The sequence below is a fragment of the Camponotus floridanus genome, unplaced genomic scaffold, assembly GCF_003227725.1.
Source record: "Camponotus floridanus strain SB8 unplaced genomic scaffold, Cflo_v7.5 scaffold8, whole genome shotgun sequence".
NCBI classification, from domain to species: domain Eukaryota; kingdom Metazoa; phylum Arthropoda; class Insecta; order Hymenoptera; family Formicidae; genus Camponotus; species Camponotus floridanus.
The window spans coordinates 2821674-2841041 of NW_020229849.1; the positions used below are offsets into that span (position 1 = coordinate 2821674).

The 19368-nt window shown below is 25.9% G+C and overlaps 5 protein-coding genes across 6 annotated transcripts; 2 read left to right on the top strand and 3 right to left on the bottom strand.

The window, feature by feature from the left end:
- Window positions 1–94: 94 nt before the first annotated feature.
- Window positions 95–1483, top strand: LOC105249591 (39S ribosomal protein L52, mitochondrial). The gene is made up of 4 exons (XM_011255170.2): window positions 95–226; window positions 750–816; window positions 1094–1226; window positions 1296–1483. The coding sequence occupies exons 1-4, from the start codon at window positions 172–174 to the stop codon at window positions 1461–1463; spliced, it is 423 nt and encodes a 140-aa protein (XP_011253472.1). The 5' UTR covers window positions 95–171; the 3' UTR covers window positions 1464–1483.
- A 209-nt stretch (window positions 1484–1692) lies between these two features.
- Window positions 1693–7044, bottom strand: LOC105249611 (odorant receptor 43a). The gene is made up of 7 exons (XM_025414288.1): window positions 6988–7044; window positions 5487–5756; window positions 4668–5133; window positions 3843–3942; window positions 3504–3623; window positions 2935–3090; window positions 1693–1812 (listed from the first exon to the last, which is right to left on the bottom strand). The coding sequence occupies exons 1-7, from the start codon at window positions 7028–7030 to the stop codon at window positions 1759–1761; spliced, it is 1209 nt and encodes a 402-aa protein (XP_025270073.1). The 5' UTR covers window positions 7031–7044; the 3' UTR covers window positions 1693–1758.
- A 2182-nt stretch (window positions 7045–9226) lies between these two features.
- Window positions 9227–11367, bottom strand: LOC105249593. The gene is made up of 3 exons (XM_020027036.2): window positions 11119–11367; window positions 9790–9946; window positions 9227–9578 (listed from the first exon to the last, which is right to left on the bottom strand). The coding sequence occupies exons 1-3, from the start codon at window positions 11254–11256 to the stop codon at window positions 9424–9426; spliced, it is 450 nt and encodes a 149-aa protein (XP_019882595.1). The 5' UTR covers window positions 11257–11367; the 3' UTR covers window positions 9227–9423.
- Window positions 11368–13601: 2234 nt separating this feature from the next.
- On the top strand, window positions 13602–16221 carry LOC105249594. Of its 2 annotated transcripts, XM_011255172.3 has the most exons (6): window positions 13603–13846; window positions 14472–14537; window positions 14775–15005; window positions 15154–15242; window positions 15326–15550; window positions 15790–16221. In XM_011255172.3, exons 1-6 carry the CDS (start codon window positions 13718–13720, stop codon window positions 15968–15970), a joined length of 921 nt encoding a protein of 306 aa, XP_011253474.1. In that variant the 5' UTR covers window positions 13603–13717; the 3' UTR covers window positions 15971–16221. The 2 variants fall into 2 exon arrangements, with proteins under 2 accessions (XP_011253473.1, XP_011253474.1); XM_011255171.3 differs by having other exon boundaries at window positions 13602–13846; window positions 14472–15005.
- Window positions 16222–16524: 303 nt separating this feature from the next.
- LOC105249595 (DNA-directed RNA polymerase II subunit RPB7) lies at window positions 16525–19045 on the bottom strand. Its single transcript, XM_011255173.3, has 8 exons — window positions 18910–19045; window positions 18709–18818; window positions 18485–18644; window positions 17765–17815; window positions 17077–17142; window positions 16918–16989; window positions 16825–16858; window positions 16525–16751 (listed from the first exon to the last, which is right to left on the bottom strand). Exons 1-8 carry the CDS (start codon window positions 18919–18921, stop codon window positions 16735–16737), a joined length of 522 nt encoding a protein of 173 aa, XP_011253475.1. The 5' UTR covers window positions 18922–19045; the 3' UTR covers window positions 16525–16734.
- Window positions 19046–19368: the final 323 nt, after the last annotated feature.

Sequence of the window (19368 nt, forward strand, 5' to 3'; positions counted from 1 at the left end):
AGAGACAGACATAGGCCTCCCATGTAGTACTTCTCTCTCTACAGCAGGCGCTCGCCTGTCTATGGCAATGCTCAGACCAGACTATATGAATAAAGTTTATGCTTGAGATATAACCTAAATAACCTAAATAAGAAATAGAGAATTGTTAAGTATTATCGTCAAATTAATACAATGTTTTCATTGAATACGACCATTGGAACTATACTTCGTGTTAAGCGACATTTATGTTAGCATAATGAGTTAATATTATTATAAGAGGAAAAAAATAATCATAAATGTTATAATTCTTTCTTTCATTCGTTTGACGAACTATCAGTGCACTTACTCTTCATCACTTTAGCATATAATATTTGTGAATAATTTTCTTATAATATAATTATTTATTAATAAGTTTTCTTTGGATTTCAATTTATTATCAAGTATTCGTTGTCTTCCTTTTCTTTTTCCTATATTTGAGCATGCTTCTCAATAGCATATAATCTATCTATATTCTACTAATTTGATAATTCTTCCCTAGAAATAAAGATATACAATAAGTATTAATAAAATATTAATCAAAATTTTACATGCTGTACATACTGTACAGCATGTAAAATTACATTGTTTAAGCATGCTTTTTATCTTATTCCAAGAGACATTAGTCTTCCGTCTTTGAGGGTATAATTTGGTAAATTAGTTAATAGGCTAAAAGTATATACTCTATGAGCATATCTCATCATTATTATATTTAATATTATTGTTTATTGCAGATTATAATGTGGTTAATGGACTTCACCAATCTTGCACACGATATTTGAATCAGAGGTGGAGAGAAAAGTATGAGTTTTTCAAAATTGCTTAAGCATATAGAAAAATTATAAAATATATATTATTCTATGAATAACATTCAATATAAAAAAATTATATATATTACTAAATTTAGATAAAATATATCTAATTTAAAAATATTAATAAATAAAAAATAAATTTTTTAAATATTAATTTATATGTAATATATTTTAAATTTTTATATCAAATCCCCATTTAATTACTTTATTCAGTTTTATTTTTGTGATATTAATACATATTGATTTACATTTGTTTATATTTTTAGACATGGATTAACGGCCAATCCAAATACTTTTAGTCCATTAACTAATTTACCAGATTATACATTTAAAGATGGAAGGCCAACGCCACTTGGAGTAAGACAAAAAGCACGTTTGGATAAACAACGTAATTATGCGGTATGTAAAATAGTGGGAATTTTTTATTAATTTTTATTAATTCTTATTATATATTTTTATTGTTTTTAGGCAAGAATTATTAAATTAGTAGGGGAGATAGATTATGCTGTTGAAAGGCATGCTGAAGTGAAGAAACAAAAGAAACAAAAAAGACAACAAATACTTGATAGTAAATTGAAACCCAAAGGAAACGCATTGCTTAAAAAACAGCTAGAAAAAAAATTAATTAATTCGTGAATGTAAAATAATATACTTGTATATTATCTTAATATACTTATATAGTAATATACTTGTATAAATGTTATTGCATATAATATATGTATCTTTTTATTTGTATAATCGATAATTGATGGATTAAGGATCAATAAAATATGATATATGTAGAAAATTTATTTTATTTCTAATATTTTATATATATTTCTCTTTTTACATACTATATTTTTATATAAATAATTTAGTGTTTAATTTTGCATTATAATACACATACAAAACTATTGATTATGTATTAACTTGTGCTTTAATTTCATTATCCTTAATCTCGATTAGCAAGTAATACAGATACATAGCCTGCTGATGTTTTAAGTAACTGAAACATTTTATTTTTTAATGGTTAGGTTAAAAAGATTTAATTATAAGAATTATTTAAATTAACTATACATAATTCCACAAATAACTTATTTTAATATCTTAGAATAAATATGTATCATTAAAAATTATATGTTTAACAATATTAATAAGATAATTATATTAATATGCGATTTATAATAAATAAAATATATAAGATATCTCATATAAAGTAATGTTATGATGTGTTTTTTCTAAAACTTGACATCATAAAAAAATGTTTTCCATGAAGTTTTTAATAAATAAGGTTTTTGGAAGAGAAAAGTTTTTTAATTTTAATATCATTTTTCAAGATTATGTAAAAAAGTAAACCTAGTTTTTTAAAATAGAGAACTATTTTGAAATAAAACCAATTTTTTAATATTAAATATATTTAGTTGATTTCTCGTAATATTCGGCGTTAAAAGTTATAAGGATAAGATGGCTCAAAATTGAATTTATGAATTGAGTTTATGAGACTGTAATCTAATTATTTACAGATCTAATTATTTTCTAATTTGACATTATTTTACATATGATGAAATATCTTATAAAATATTATATCTTATAAAATATTCATTTTTTCAATTATTTTGCTTCAATGCTTTTATAAACAAAATAACAAGAAAAATTTTTTCTTGTTATTTTGTTTATAAAAATATTGAAAAGAAACATATAGTAGTTTTTAAGAAAAAATACGAGGAAGCAGCTATATATTAAGTTACAGTTCAAGATTGTTAATTTCTTTTTCTCTCAAAAGCCTATAAATTTTTTTCGAAATATTTTTTGTTGAAACATGTGATGTCGAAATTTCGAAGATAACATCTTGTAATACACTTTCTATATGAAACATTCTGTATGTATATACAGGGTGCTCGGAAAATCGCCCGCAGTTCTTCGGGAGATCATTCTTTATTTCCAGATCTATGTTTATATAGCTTTTTTCTCTCTTTTTGGGGAAAAAGCTATATAAATATAGATCTGGAAATCTACCTCCAGAATTACTTCAAGAAGAATTGCGAGCGATTTTCCGGACACCCTGTGTATATATATATATATATATATATATATATATTCTTTTTTTTTATTATTATGTGTAACTCACGTTGCAAAATGTGGCCATCGTCATTGGAAAGATTTTCCCTGCCGTAATATAGAGTGATTTCTTCGTACGGAGCATGATTAACATTAAATTTCTCGCTGTCTTTGGCTCCAGATTATACCACACATATTCATATGTGGCACGATGTATCTTTTCAGACTGAGAAAATACTACTACATGCTAATTAATCCTTGAAATTAATTTGAATGGAAAACAAAATAAAATCGTTTTTTTTAGTCGGATCAATTATTGAAAAAATTTTATATAACAATTTTTTTTTATAGAAAGACATATACATTTAAATTTATTTATTGATAATTTAAAAAAGTTGTAACTTTTATCACTTCTGCTACAAATAAAGAATTGTCAAATTGATAATTTATGCTAATTTGAATGATGTACATACTTTGCGTGCGTGAATAATGAATATGATTATTAAAATTTAAAAAAATTATATACGTAATAATTATTTAATAATTTCCGTCCGCGGCAAAAATTAGAAAGAACCAGGTTATAAAAAATTTATTCTTATGTATATGTTATCATTATAAAATTATTACTATTTTACTTACTTGAGTCACGAGAAATTCACCAACCGCACAGTAAAGACACATATGCATTAAAACACATACACTCGCCAAAATATATGAAGTCAATTGTATAAATGACAAGTGACCCGTTTGATTAACAATCTAAATTATTATAAATTAAATTTGTATTACATTATAAATTTATCGTTTTAAATTCAAAAATAATTCTATATATGAAAAATGCTGGTAAATAGCAAAATGCTTAGAGATGCTGATAAGTATATTTGATAAGTATATTTGATAAATAAAATGTATTTGTTGCATATCAACATTTATTTTAAACCATGTTTCTCTTTAAATCATGCTATTCTATTTACTTACATTAATTATTAAAAATCCATGAAGGCAAAACAATATACCAAAAAGAAATAACAAACCAAGCAGCATTAAATCGAATGTATTATCGATGACTTGGACAGATCTACAAATGCAATGTAATCTCATAAGTAATGTATTGTTTGTAAAATATATCGAGAAAATATTTAAAATACAAATTATATGAAAAATACATCCTCTTCTACAACATTTATTGTAAAGATAAAATATAACGATATTTTTAAATATATACATATATATATATATATATATATATATATATATATATATATATGTATGTATGTATGTATACCAGCAAATCAAGCAACAGTTGTATAATTATTAATCATAATTTCCTATTCAACAATGTAAATGCAATATAACGCGTGTGTAGCATGTATATATATTGTTGAGTGAGAAATTATAAGAATTATAATTATGAGAATTATAACTAAGTTATAATTATTTGATGTTTGCTGGGATATTATCGCTTATAAAAATATTAATATAATTAGTAGAATGTTGTAGAGAATTATGATTTTGTGATAATCTATATTTATTATAATTTTTACAACTTATTGCATCACTTATAAAAACGTTCGCAAAAAATTATAGAAACTTGTAATAATTTGTAAATATTTTTTACAATTCACTACAACTTGCCATGAAAATTTCTCAATCACAATTTATAAATCACAATTTTCACAAATTTGTAGAAAATGTTAAAAATTTTTTCATAGAAATATGTAAATTATTGTAAAATTATTTCTACCAGGATATTAATTCATCAATAATACGACTTAACTATTTATATACGAATATTGTAAACACCTGATCAAGCGGATGTGATCTTTGACGTTGAACTTTAAAGTTGTTGTGAATTCTGAATTATTTCCTAGATTCAGTAGTCGCAGATGTAGATTCTCCATCTGGCCACATATATGTAAGATCAGTAGTCCGAGAAAGTTGTCGATTCCGGTGTAAGAGAGACCGGATAAGGTCAACGCGATTGCTTGTATCAGAAACGTCAGTTCAAATTGCGGGCTCTTGGATACGTCATGCAAATAGTATGCTTGGATCAACAAGGGTCTGCCAGGATCGGTAAAATTTGTCACATGCCTAACCGTCAATCCGAAAAAAGTCGGGATCGTGATCAGCACCGCGAAAAGTATCATTATACCTCCGCATAAAGCGAGCACACGAGTATTTTCAGCACGTCTTAACATGATTCTTCGCTCTTCTTTTACCTTCACTCTAATCCAATCGCTCATGATCATATCGATTAACGACGATAGAGCTACAAAAGAAAAGCTAAAGATATATCAATATATGGAATATAGTTTGATTGTTGAAATTATTCTCTCTTGCAATTTTATTTTATTAATTGTATCTTTAATATTTGATTTATTTGTAATAGTTAATTTTAGATGTATAGTTGTCGATATTCGTTTTTTATTTTTTAAGATTTGCTAAAAGAAATTTGGAAATCAACGAATTTATTTGCACATATATAAGAGTTGAATAAAACAGTGAAAAAAGAAAAAAGAGGACAAAAATAGAAATCCAGATAAATATAATTTATTGAATATATAACATAATATATTTATATATAATATAATATAATATATTTATTGAATATATAATACGTACCTTTTTTCTTGCACCACATGATGGAGATTTTTAATACCGTAATCAACAACGGTAAAGTGTATTGCAAATTATCGATCATCAGCATCATGTCGCCCCATACTCTTATCAATGATACTAGAGCCGGTATTGTTAGTACAAAAATTAACGTAATGACGTTGAATAGCAAACGAAGTTTTGATAATAACGCTTCACGAGTGTCCTTGCTGTTCTGCGGCCACAGACCAACGATTTTCAACATGCAACGATTGAGACCGATTGCCCATTCTATATCTATTTATAATTAATTAATGAGAAACCTTGATGTAATAAAAGATTTTATTCGAATATCAATATTTCTCGATATAAATATTAATTATTAAAAGTTAAATGTTAATAAATTAAAAGTTAAGTTAAGATTGATAAATGTTACATATAAGATTGACAAAGTATATATACAGGATGTCCCAGTTATCTTCCGTCATCTTTCAAAGACAGATTCCTGGGATTTGAAGACGATTTTTCCTCAGCAAAAATGTCAATGAAGGCCATCATTTTTTGCATGTTCCCGATTTTTGTCATCATATATCTTTGCAATTAAATCTTAAATTAAAACTCAACTAAAGTAAACTCTATTTAAAATTAATCGAAGAGTGTGGTTTTTGTTAATCTTTTATTTCTACAAAGCTTAGTTTACGAAAACCCCTTTATTTCCAATCACTTATAATTCGAAAATTATTAGTGTCTCGATATTTTCGTTGAGGAAAAATCGTCTTTAGATGATCCCAGGAATCTGTCTTTGAAAGATGACGGAAGATAACTGGGACATCCTGTATATTGTAGAGAATTTATTAGGTAAAAAGACTATTAATTAGACTATTAATTATTTACTTTAACTTTTGCACGTATACACACAGTCTATTTTAATAAATTTTATATATTTTATAAAAGAATTGACAATCTCGAAACTCTATCGAAAAATACAAATATTAAAATAGAATAAATTAATCTCATTTACTCAATTACTATGATGTAGAAAAAGATTAACTAATGACATGAAAGAAACATGTATTTAAAAATATGTATAGAAGAATATAAGATAAATCAAGGAAAAGAAAAGATGTTAAATTTTATAAACAACCATTTAGATTGTATAAAAGAATATCATATGTGGGATGTTTCAACGCTATTAGTATCTTTTCAGTCATAATTATGTAAAAGTACTAAACAATATTAAGCAAAAATCGATAATAATGATTCTCGACTCTTAAAATGGATTAGAATTAGGATTGTACGAAATATCAAGACTGTCTTGTCTTAAAATTTGAGACAAGATTAAAGCAAGATTTTTAATTAATTGCCAAGACAATACTAAAACTAAATGTTTTATTATGACAAAGTCAATAAGAGTTAAAAATCCACATTCAAATATTATTTTAAAAAATATTAAAATTGTTCAAATATACGCAATTTTCTTCTTTTTTTGGAAGAGTCATTTTTATTCCTGTTCATCGAAATCACTCACCTGTATAAATGTTGTCATCATTATATTCGTTTGGACAATCCATGGCATTGACCGAAGAGGCACTGGGGTCTTTCCACGATTCTCAATGCGATTTCATCCCCACTTTCGAAACACTATTATTACGCATGCCTCCGACGAAATTCTTGAAACACGAAAGGTACATTGCACTGTCGTAAATATTGCAATAACCAGAGGAAGAACATGTATGCACTGTTATCGTCTCGTGTGCGAACATGTTCATCTGACAAAAGGGTTCAATGAATAAATTATAATGGACAAGTGCACCTACACGAGACTATTCGAAGTTCATCGACTCGTATTTTCTTCTTTTTTCTTGTTCATTGCTGAACACTTTTTTAAATGAAGAGCCATAACCGCGTGCATGTGGACAAAAATTTCTCACGCCCACAAGATCGTGGTATGAAACGAGCCATGTTGAAAATTCCAAAAGAAGAACATGTGGAAACGCCTACAAGCTTGTTCATTTTTTGCACTGCTAAAAAGAAAATTACTACTTGCAGACACAGTGCATTATTAACGAGTCCATATAGCTGTAGGAATCATCTTCATCAGACAGTCGAAACACAACCGTATAGAGAACGTGATGAGAAAAAGATAATGATGACGTGGTAATAATTTGTCATATAATGTGTTATGTAACGTGATTTCTAATTCATATAGAAATATAGAATTTTTATAGAACATAAACTTTGTGCAGGTATGTTTATAATAAATAAATGAAGCTTATATAACAAAATATTGTAAATATAAGATGTTTAAAGTTCGAATTTTATTCTTGTGAAATGATAAGGTTTTCCTTTATAAGCACGATTAATTAGATAATGTGTTATGGAAAAAAAATTGACTTTTTTCATTTTTACAATCGAAAGGATTATTCAAGATAATTATTGACCAATGATTCTTAGGGGCTGAATCTACTTTAAAAGGTTAAAAGGATTCTTTTTTACATTTTTTGAAATTGTGATGTCTCTGAAGAATATGTCTTTCGAACTTTATTGAAAAATTTGCAAAATTGACAGAGTTATGACTTTGTTAAGACTTAGTTAAGACTTTGAATAGAATAGTGCGCGTATCTTCAAATAAACCTGCAAAACTTTAAACAGATTTTTCAAAACATATAAATAAAAGGAAAAAATAATAGAAATATCAATATATATATATATATACATATTTAAGACTAAATATTTAAAATTTAAGAATATTGACTATATAAACATTAGTGAAAAGTAGATGTACAATATTAAAAAGATTAATTTGTAATATTTTAAACAATTTCTAAAAATTATTAATTTTTCATACTTCTATACTGAGCCCTTAAATAATGCTCACAATCAGTCGTAAAAAAAGAAATAAGGATTCGTTTCATGACGAGATGTGTTTGTTTTGCATATTTAGCGGATCAAATAAGAAAACAGCTCGAGAGGAAAATCTTGATGACGCATTGATGCTGGTTCTGTGGAATGTCAGGATACTTTAGTTATAGTCCTTAATTTGCTTGCATGCGAACTCGGTGATAAAATAAGAGAGACAAATAAACTTTACGACACCGTTCGTTTCGGATAAGAATTCCTACATGTGTAATATGTTGGTATCGATATAAAATCTCAAGTTTTCAGGATGCAAATATCTCTTTAAAGAGAAAAAGAAGTAAGAATGTGACAGGAAGAAATATTTCTATTTAGAGAAAATCAACTCATAGGGCGTATCCCTGAAGTTTCATATATTTGTTTCCCACTACACTATCTAATCTATTTCGAATAGATTTACTTTTTGAAATAAAAATTGCTTCACGTGAATCGCATGTTTATTCGCGAAAAAATATTTATATATAGATAAATATTTTATAAAATATTTTATAAATATTTTATATGTTTATGACATATTTATAACGTCACACAAATAGTGACAAATTTGCATTCATCATGTGTAATGATGCTCATGCGCTGATACGCGTGCTGCATGAAGAATTTATTTTAATGCTTGTAACGCTTGTTATAATAATTATATCTTCTTTTTTCATCTTCTTTATTAACTATTTTTATCTGCATTTTGCGGAAATTGGAAAATTCAATTGTGTGTGTGTGTGTGTGTGTCTACTATATATTATCTTTATATTTTATTAATAAAATAATTGGTACATAAATTGTTAAAAAATAAAAATTATCTTTTCGATGTAAAGAATTATCTTTTCGATGTAAGATTGAACAGATTATAGAGTAAGAATAATGATGATTGTTATTATCTTATCGGGATTTTATTTTTGTGCATACAAGAATACAGGATACAGACACAAGGATACATAATTGTTTTTATCACAGTTGATAAATCTCTTTTCAAGAAACAAATGTTTTCTTATTTTTTTGTTATTAATGCGCAAGCTATAACAAGCTATTATATTTTTTTACATATGCTTGTTTAATGCACTGCCGTGACTACTGTAAGATAGGATTTCGTTTTCGGAGAGGCACGAATGTTAATATTGCCTCTGGATGATCCCAGAGTGTTCGGCTCATCGCATACAACTGCGTAGCTACCGCTGTCATTTATTACGCTAATGTAATGAAGGATTCCTGCACGTAAAAAATATTCAAAGTCATTACTTGATTGTTAAAAAATAATAAATCAAATGTGCAGCTATGTGTTTATATAATATAATTTAATAATATAATTTAATAAATATTTTCTCGTTAGTATGTCTCTTCAATTTTTAGGCACATGTGTTTAATGTTTTCATATCAAAAACAGAATCAATAATATTTTTGTTGCTTAATATTTTCTTACCATTAGTAACAGTCAACGTTAGAGTATTTGATTGAACGGTGGTTGTTGGATTATTGAATTCGATAACTCGACGGAAAATCGTTTCATCGGGATATCGTCTTCCAATCTCGAGATTTCCAATAAATCCAGCAACATATGTCTCAGGCACCAAACTTTTCTGTAAAGTTAACGATACGAGATAAAACACATATTTTTTTTAATAATCAAAAAAATTTTTTAATAATTGCTCCTCTGCAAAATTTTACAATAATTTCTTTCTCATATATGACAAAAGATTTATAATTTAAGTTTGAAAATACTTTCTTGAATTATCTCGCTAAAAAATTTAATAACCGATAATTTTGGAAATAAAAATTTTAATTGATATATGTTATATATCCCATTTAATTGATTATTTCCAGAATTTTGTTGTTTTTGATTTCAGAAAAAATTATTTCTAACAAAAGTTGCAAAGTTTTAAAAGTGACATAAAATGGAGTAAACGAAATTTTTTTAGATAAAGAATTTCGTAGATTTGGAGAGCAAATTAATTTTTTTAATGAAACTTATTTTTATGTAAATAAATTCCTTGCAACATCTTTATAAAATGTTAAAAAATAGCCATAAATTAAATGGCTTATGAGATATTTTATGTATATTTTAATCTGACATATATTTTAATATAAAATAATATTTCATAAAATATTTAATTTCGATGATTTTACTAATAATACTTTTATGCATAAAATAATGAGATAAATCAATTAATGAAAGAAAAGGCATAATTGTTTTCAAGAAAAAGTATACAGCATATTGCATGTTGCAAATTGCATATGTTTTCTTTTCTCATAAACTGTTCAATTTTTGGATATTTTATAACTTTTCATCAAGATGTTACAAGGAATTTATTTAAAACTGAAATATCTATTTAAAAATTAAAGTAGTTTTATTTTAAAAAATTAAATTGCTCTCTAAATCTGCGAAATGCCTTCTGTATCTAGAAAAATTTCGTTTGATCCATTTTATGTCACTTTTGAAACCTCACAATTTTTGTCTGAAATTAAAAATAAAAAATGTTGCAAGGGATTAAATAATCAAGAAGCTAAGTTATCGGAAATTTTTTTTTCAGACCTTGATGCCTCAAATTCAAGTCAAAAATCCAAAAAGAAACAAGAATCCGATTTACATGCGTACATTTTATAATTTGTATTTTATAATTTTATATATTTTTTTTAAAAAGGTAGAAATTAAACTTAATCGCTTCATTTTCACAATTATTTATAAATGACTCTATTTTACATCTCGAGATCGACTTGACAAACCGCAAGATCATCTCCCAAGCCGACTTACCAGCGCTGTCTTCGGTACGATGTCCTCGTCGGCGAGCTCGATCAGAACATTCTTGGTCTTGGACAGGTCAACGGAGGTGGAGGTCGATGCCTGCAAGAACGCCAGGACCGCGAGCGCGACGACGATCAGGCGAGACATTTCGATACGGTTTGTTCGGGTCGAGAGGTGCGTCCGTCTCTTTTATAGACCAGCTCTCTCGAGTCACCTTTGGCGCCAAGGTGAGCGTGCCTTATCTGTACGGTTCTTTTGTGATTCTCTACCTTGTGGCCCACCATCACACGCGCGTTTCTCTCCCCCGCGGAATACAAATAAGGGAAATGCGACTACGTCTGGTTCATCGTCGTGCCTGGACGACGAATTCACGAGGCGCGGATGACCCTCGAAAAGATATCGGCCGTGTTTATCTATTGATATTCATGCCGTAATGTTCTTGACATATTATGACTTCTCCTGGGCTATTCCCATAGAAAAATACGCTGTCTTATTGAAACGCATGCATAACTTATATAAAATTATGCGTGTGATGATCCAGCAACAAAATCTTTAGATTCTTAATCGCTTTTTTGAATTGAATTTTTGAATTGTATGTGTTCTAAGAAATTCTTCATCTTTTATATACACATAATCACATGTAAAAGATTAATAAATTAAACAAAAAAATATTATATTTGTATTTTTGAAAAAAGGCATATTATATTAAACAATAAGGTATAATATTTTTGTTAAATTTAACTTCAATATTTGTTTATACATATACTTCGTAAAAACATATATATTTATTTATTTTAATTAAAAATTTTTTCGCATATTTGATATATTTTACATGTTAATTTTTCCTATCAAGAATAGTGAATTTAATCTTTTGAATGAAAATTTCCAATAAAAAAAATTTTTCAAAATATACAATTGAAATTTTATGTTATTTAAATATTATTTTTTATCTTGCTTTTTTCAATTTTAATTGAAATTAATTAATTTTAACTTTTGATCTAATTATTTCTAATTATGTCAACATTATAAAGAAATGATACATAATTATTTCGTACAATTAATGTAAAATATATGTTTTTACTTAATTAATTTTAATTTTTTATCTAATTATTTAATTTTTTATCTAATTATTTCTGATTATATTACAGAAATTATATATGTTTGAGTACTTCGTATAGTTAATATAATATATATATTTATATTTTATTATATTTATATTTTATTATATTTATATATTTTATTTTTTATTATATATTTTTTAATATAACTTATATAGATTGTACTTACGTACGTGTCATAAAAATATGCAGATGACGAATGTGCAATTTTTTTTATACAATAGACACAAGATTACTATATCTTCTGAAAATAAAAAGATATTTGTTATAGAAAATAACAATTATATATTCGATAAAGTTGACACATTATTATTTAAAATTAGAGATATAAAAAACCGTTTTACTTTTCTAGTAAAAAATAAAGAATGAGAAAAGAATATGATTATTAAAAAATTTATTAAAAATTTATTAAAAAAAGAAAATCAAATTTAGTTTATTTTATTAGGTTTTTTTATAATATTTTTTTAATATGATAAAAAAGTCTACAGTTTTTATATTTTTAAATCTATTTTTCTTTTAAAGTAGTTTAATGTAAGTAGTTTAATGTAGTTTAATTAAATTTAAAAAAAATTAATGAGATTTTTGCAACAAATTACATAAAACAAGACATGATTCAGATAATTTTCCCAGTAATACATACAAATTTTATTATTCATTTAACTCGAAAATTCGAATTATATTATGTTTGATCAGTTTATCGCAAAAATCTCATTAATTCATTAAAATTCTTTTCAAAAAAATAAATTAAAAATATAAAAACTAATTTTTTTTATCATATTAAAGTGATATCTGTAAAATGTTTTTAAAAATCACAAACTGTGTTTTTATATCTATATGTATTTTATTTATTATATTTATATTTTATATCTAATAAAGATTTTCATTTCAAAATTTCGTAAACTAATAATAATTGTCATAAAAATTTAACTTATTTTTTACTTATTTTTTTTATTTAATTGTTATTTGGAATTGCAATTTTCTGTATAATTACTATTATTTATCATTTAGATAAAAGTAATACTTTTAGCAATAATAACTAAATATATAATTAAGAAAAAATATATATATTTATTTATTCTATATAGTTATTTTAAATAAAGTGAAATGTGTTAAAATTGAATTAATGAAATTAATACCTTGTAGATGATTTTTGAATTCTTTGCAAAATCATAGCTAAGACATGAGCAAAGTCACATATATAATTCAAAGTATAAAAAGACCTTTTCTTAATGAGTTAATGTGCAACTACATAAAGACACATGTATTAAAATAACACATCGCTAACTGACTTCGATTTACAATCGATCGAGAATTTCTCGATCGCGCTGACGAAAAGTGCGTCCTCTATCGGAACGAAATGGAATTCCAGAGATCACAAGCAGTCGATCAAGTCGATGCACGTTAAGAAGCACGCGCGCAGCTTTTGTAAAATCGTGCTTGTGTGCCGTCGAAGATGTCGTCGACGTTGATCTAACGACAGATCGTCAACGATGTCCCTTTCGTGCTTTCGCTCGTTGCCCGGTAGACTGTCGTCGCTCGTCAACGGACGGAAACCGTCGTCGAGGCTCGACCGTCACCGGCTTCGCGAACACGTTGAGTCATCCGTTTTTCTAAAACAGGTACGTCGTAAATCTATCGATTTAAATTTTGTTCCGCGAATTAATCCGGATCCCGATATCGGGAAACTGCTGTCCAAATCTTCGAACCTGCTTACATAATCGTATGCAATCTGGCTTTAAAGTGGACTTTAGGGTTAATTCATCGAGACGCGAAACGCATTTCAATTTGCGATTTTACGATGATTTGTAACATATAAAATTTTTGTTAAATTGTTGATAGTATAGAAAATGCTCTAAAATAATATCAATCTCTTTCTTTTTATTATAAATTTGTTTGGACAGAATTTTTCTCTGACAAAAGAATCTATCAAGTAACATAATTTTTGTCAATCTATAATAATAAATATTATTAATAAAATCTAATAATTTACAAATAATTACAAATTAAATTGAAGTCAATTAATTCAATTTTGAATATAAGTATAAATAATATAAATATGATGAGAAGAAAAATAACAATATAGTATAAAGTAAACTTAAACTTAATAGTTGCCATTTTTCTGTTACTTATAATTGATAGGAATACATTAATTGTTATATATTTTGTTTCTTCTTATATTATAATTATGTCGATGCTAACTGTATATATATATATATATATATATATATATATATAAATTTTCAGTTTTTGGGTACACAAAGAGCATTATCACTAAGAGCAAATACTGCAGACAAACCATCGATACCTTATGTGAGTTGTATATTGCATCCAAATTTATCATTTGCATCTCTTGACACTTGTAATCAATGGAATAAGAAAGTAAACAGACAATATATTGATGACAAGACTAAGAGCGAGACAACGTATTGGGGTCAGAGCTTGCATAGGCTTCATAATAGATCCCAGAGATCCAATGTTGCCCTCTCAAAAAACAGAAAATACATAACTCCCATAGGAATTGCATCAAACAATGTTACTGTGTTTCAGAGACAAGACGTTGTAGGAAATGATAAAAATAATTCGTTTCTAGATAATAATAGATTAAGTTCTTTAGAAAACTTATATAGTTGGGAATCAAATATTGACAGGAATATTTTATTAACTTCTGATGATAAGAACATTTTAAAGACAAGCCCACAACCATCACCATTGCAAGATAATGAGGGTAAACCATCACAGGAACAATTGCAAAGCATAGTCGATACTCTTAGTAAAGATGTATGTCATTTAATTGAAAACATATTCTAGAATTATTGCACTTTTTTTTAAAGTAAAGATATCTGCTCTTGAAAAAACAGTACAATAATTCTGATACCTTGTATAAAGTGATTTTTAAAATATTTTCTGATTAGAATATTGTTTGCAGTTACCAAACCTGTTTGTAAAACCTCAGAATTTTTCAATATACACCAAGGATTTTATTTTTATTAATAATATTAGAGGAGTAACGACAAGGTAAACTATTAAATATTTTAAGCAGTCGAAAATTTATAATAAGAATTATTAAGAATTTCTACAAAATATATGTGTATTTACAGGGGAATTACAGATTATGCAAAACAGTTGATATTGTTAAGGGTCATTGGTCATATAAGATTTGCACACGTCAAGCTCAATATTTTAAAGCTTACAACGCATAGTGATGATGGTACTATAAAGATTCGTTGGCGTATACGAGGTGTCACAGGCTGGAAGGTAATCTCCATGTTTTGGAGATATAAAATTTGGAAAATACAAGATGCCATAGATGCTTACCACGACATGTAAGTATACTGTACAAACACATCAGTGTAATAGTAACAGTAAAATAAGTATGATAATTCTTTTTAGTTCTATTAAAATCTTTTCATTAATTTTGTCTTCAGCAAAACACGACATTTGAATTTCAACTTTGGAATTAAATTAAAATCTATTCTAATAATTGCACTCTAATGAGAAATAATTAATATTTAATATATGAGAATAATCTAAGAAGAAATATAAATGTACGTAATAATTTTAGATGGTATGATGGCTTCTCTACTTATTATATTAATGGCGATGGGAAAGTCTACAAGCATGTGGCAGATAAAGTGATGCCCGATCAGGACATAGTTGCAAAAAAAGATGATCTACGCATGGCACCGAAATTAGCACTATTCAAAAATCTACTGGATAATGCAACAAGAACTTCATTGAATTGAATTCCGATTTAAAATTATATGAATTCAAATAAATAACTCGGCAATAATCGTCGTGGAATTATGTAATTTTATTTAAATTGTCACAACGAATCAAGAATGCTTTTTTCATGAATCGATAATTCTGAAAATGTATGCTGGCATATTAGTTTATTTACAAATGTATCATTGCATAACAATGATTGATAGTAAATAAGAGAGATATAAGAATTAAAAACATGTATATAAATTGTATCTTGTATGAATTACCCATATTTATTTTTAATGTCCGAATAATTATGCACTAATATTTCTATATTTAAAAAAACATAGATTATATTATGTAATATAGTTGGAGAAAAAATATACATAAAAAAATGTAGCAAAATTAGTGCAGCACTATTTTGTTAATATAACTATATCTCATTTGCTTTACACTTTGGATTGTTAATAAAGATGACATTAAATATTTCTTCAATATATGTAATTTATATTTAATTATACATATATTATTTATTAATTATATATATATTTTTCATAAATATAATTTTTATCATTACTTTAAAAATGTATAAAAAGGCAGAGTTACATATATCTAATATTACAATTGTTATTTGACAGCTTTTATACACTATTACCTTCTATATTTTTGTATTTTTTTAAATTCAATTGATTTATTCCCTATTGTATATAAATACAAGAAATTCTCTTTAAGTGTTTATATTGTTTTCAGATATTTTTGTTTTGGAACTTAGAACATTTTTTGCAAATGTCAGAATCCAGATATATTAATTGCATACAAGTCCTGTAAAAATAAAAATAAGCTATATATAATATATTAAACACATTAAAACTGGAAACATTAGTCATCTTTTTACCTAAGTAATCGTCCATTAACGTTCCAATGGCAAACTGAAAAATTATTTAATATTTAATATGACAAAACAATTTTCCTTAAGTTTAATACTTACAATTCCTGTAGCATCGACTCTGGTGCCCACTATTTTTAATCTAATTTCATCATCTGCTTGGATAACTACATCCTAAAAAATATATTCCAAACATTATTTTTTATCAAACTTAAAAATTTTGTTATAAAATACATGAAATTTCTTTGTGGAATAACTTACTTCTTCCTTTGATTTATAACAAGCTGGATTCACATTTGGGCAAAATTGCATATCTTCTGGGATTGACTATAAACAATTTATTTAAATTTTTAAAATTTCATTTTATATTATAAATATAATAATTTGTTTTATTAATTATTAAAATCTTATCAATATGTAATTATTAATAATTTTATTATTGTTCAAATATTGTAAGTTTATATATTATTATAATTGCATATTGAGGATTTCATTGTAGAAGTATAAGCCCGAAATCACTTCACAGAAATGATATAAAAACGTTTTTGGATTTTAAATGTAGGAATGCAATTTTCATATATATATTTCTGGATAAGAAAACATAATATTAATATCTCATTTATAAAGGAATATATATCTTCATAATTATGAGATTAATAAGATTCTCATGTGAGATATAAAAATCTCTAAAATTTTGTGATAAGAACTAATAAGAACTAAGTGCAGAATAGTAATACATTAGTTTCAGAAAAATTTTTAATTGTATACACATTTCTTTGATTTTATAATAAGTTTAAATAAACCTCGATACAAAACTCAATTTTAATAATCTCTCTTTTATCTCATTGAAGAAATGTGATATCTTGATATCTAATTTTTCAAAAATTTGAAGATATACTTCTCTAATATGAAATCTTCAATATGTCATATATATTTGTTAATTACTTACATGATGAGATATAAAACATGAAAGTGGACCTATTTCAGCAAACATTCCCACCTGCAAATATTATAAGCAAAATTTGAAACAAACTGTTTATAACAATTATCTTTTCGAAAGGCAATCGATATTTAGTAGTAGTCAAAAATATTACAACACTTACATATATATATATATATATATATATATATATATATATATATATATACACATATATATATAATCAAATTATTTTTTATTACGATTATTTTGTGTTTTAATATTGTAAAAAATTAAAATTATATTAAATAGTAACAGAAATATTAAATTTTTTCAAACTAGCCTCTGTCTGTTTTCCATTCTGTTGAATATTCTTAATATTTTTGACAAAAATTTTTTTTTAATTTAATCCTAATATGTTTACAAATATTTTTACAACTGTTCTTGATTCTAAGGTCTCATTTTTTGGACATCGCTATCACATTCAATTATAATTTATCAGATTAAATTTAATTGAAAAGATTAGAAAGGCTATTTTGAAGAATCAAATATTTAATATTTCTGTTATTAATTACATAAATTTTAATTATGATATTAAAGTACAAAATAACAGTATAAAATGTAAATTAATAATATTTATATATAATATTTATATATATGTTCATTAAAACAAATTTCTCTGTTTTTATAAATGATATAATACTTTTGATCAATACTGTAGATCTATATTTTTCAAAAAAACAGTTATACCTTATTTACTTGGGTCACAATTGCGTCCAACACTTCACCTTTGAATGGTCTAAACACAATGGCTTTATATTTGACTGGATAAACTACAAAGCCTTGTCCTGGCTGTATGATCCCAGCTCCTATGTTATCTATCGTTGTAACCGCGACAACGAAGCCATATCTATAAAAAAATACGATTAAGATCGAAATTTGATTTACCAAAATACTAAGAATTTGATACTTACTTTCCTGTACAAGTGCCTTCCACTTCTGTATAAAGTTTCTGCTTTACTGTATCAAGTAATTGGGGCCCAAAATATCGCGGATGCAATAGAATCTCGTGTTCTAGCGAGATCTGTTCATTTAAAAAAATTAACCAACAGTTAATATTTTTTAATTTAAATAATTAATAATTAATTATTCGGAAGGTGCAAAAATTAACTCACGTGATAAAACATGTTGTACCTTTGTTTCTTTTTTTTTTTCAATTTGTGACACTATTTCACTGTTTGCCCATGCTGCCAGACGGTCACTTTTATCTCAACCGTAAACATTCTCACGCCATATTAGAAATAGGGAGAGTTTTAGGGAATTTATATTTTCATTGGCTGCGTTCAGTAGAGAAAACTGTTGTCAATTCTTGTAACATTCGACGTTGATTTGCTGGATCTAAAAGTAGAAACCAATCACGTTCGATTGCTGTTAAACTGTTTTCTCTGCTGAACGTAATGATGGCTCCCACTTTTAAACATGTATTGCTTTTATATATCGTAGCTTTTTACACTAAATCATATTTAAAAAACCGAAAAATGTATTTAAAATTATTGATTTACATATATTTATATATTATTTAGTATAATTAATATATTTATAAGTAATTTATAATAGAATTACATATTATAAAA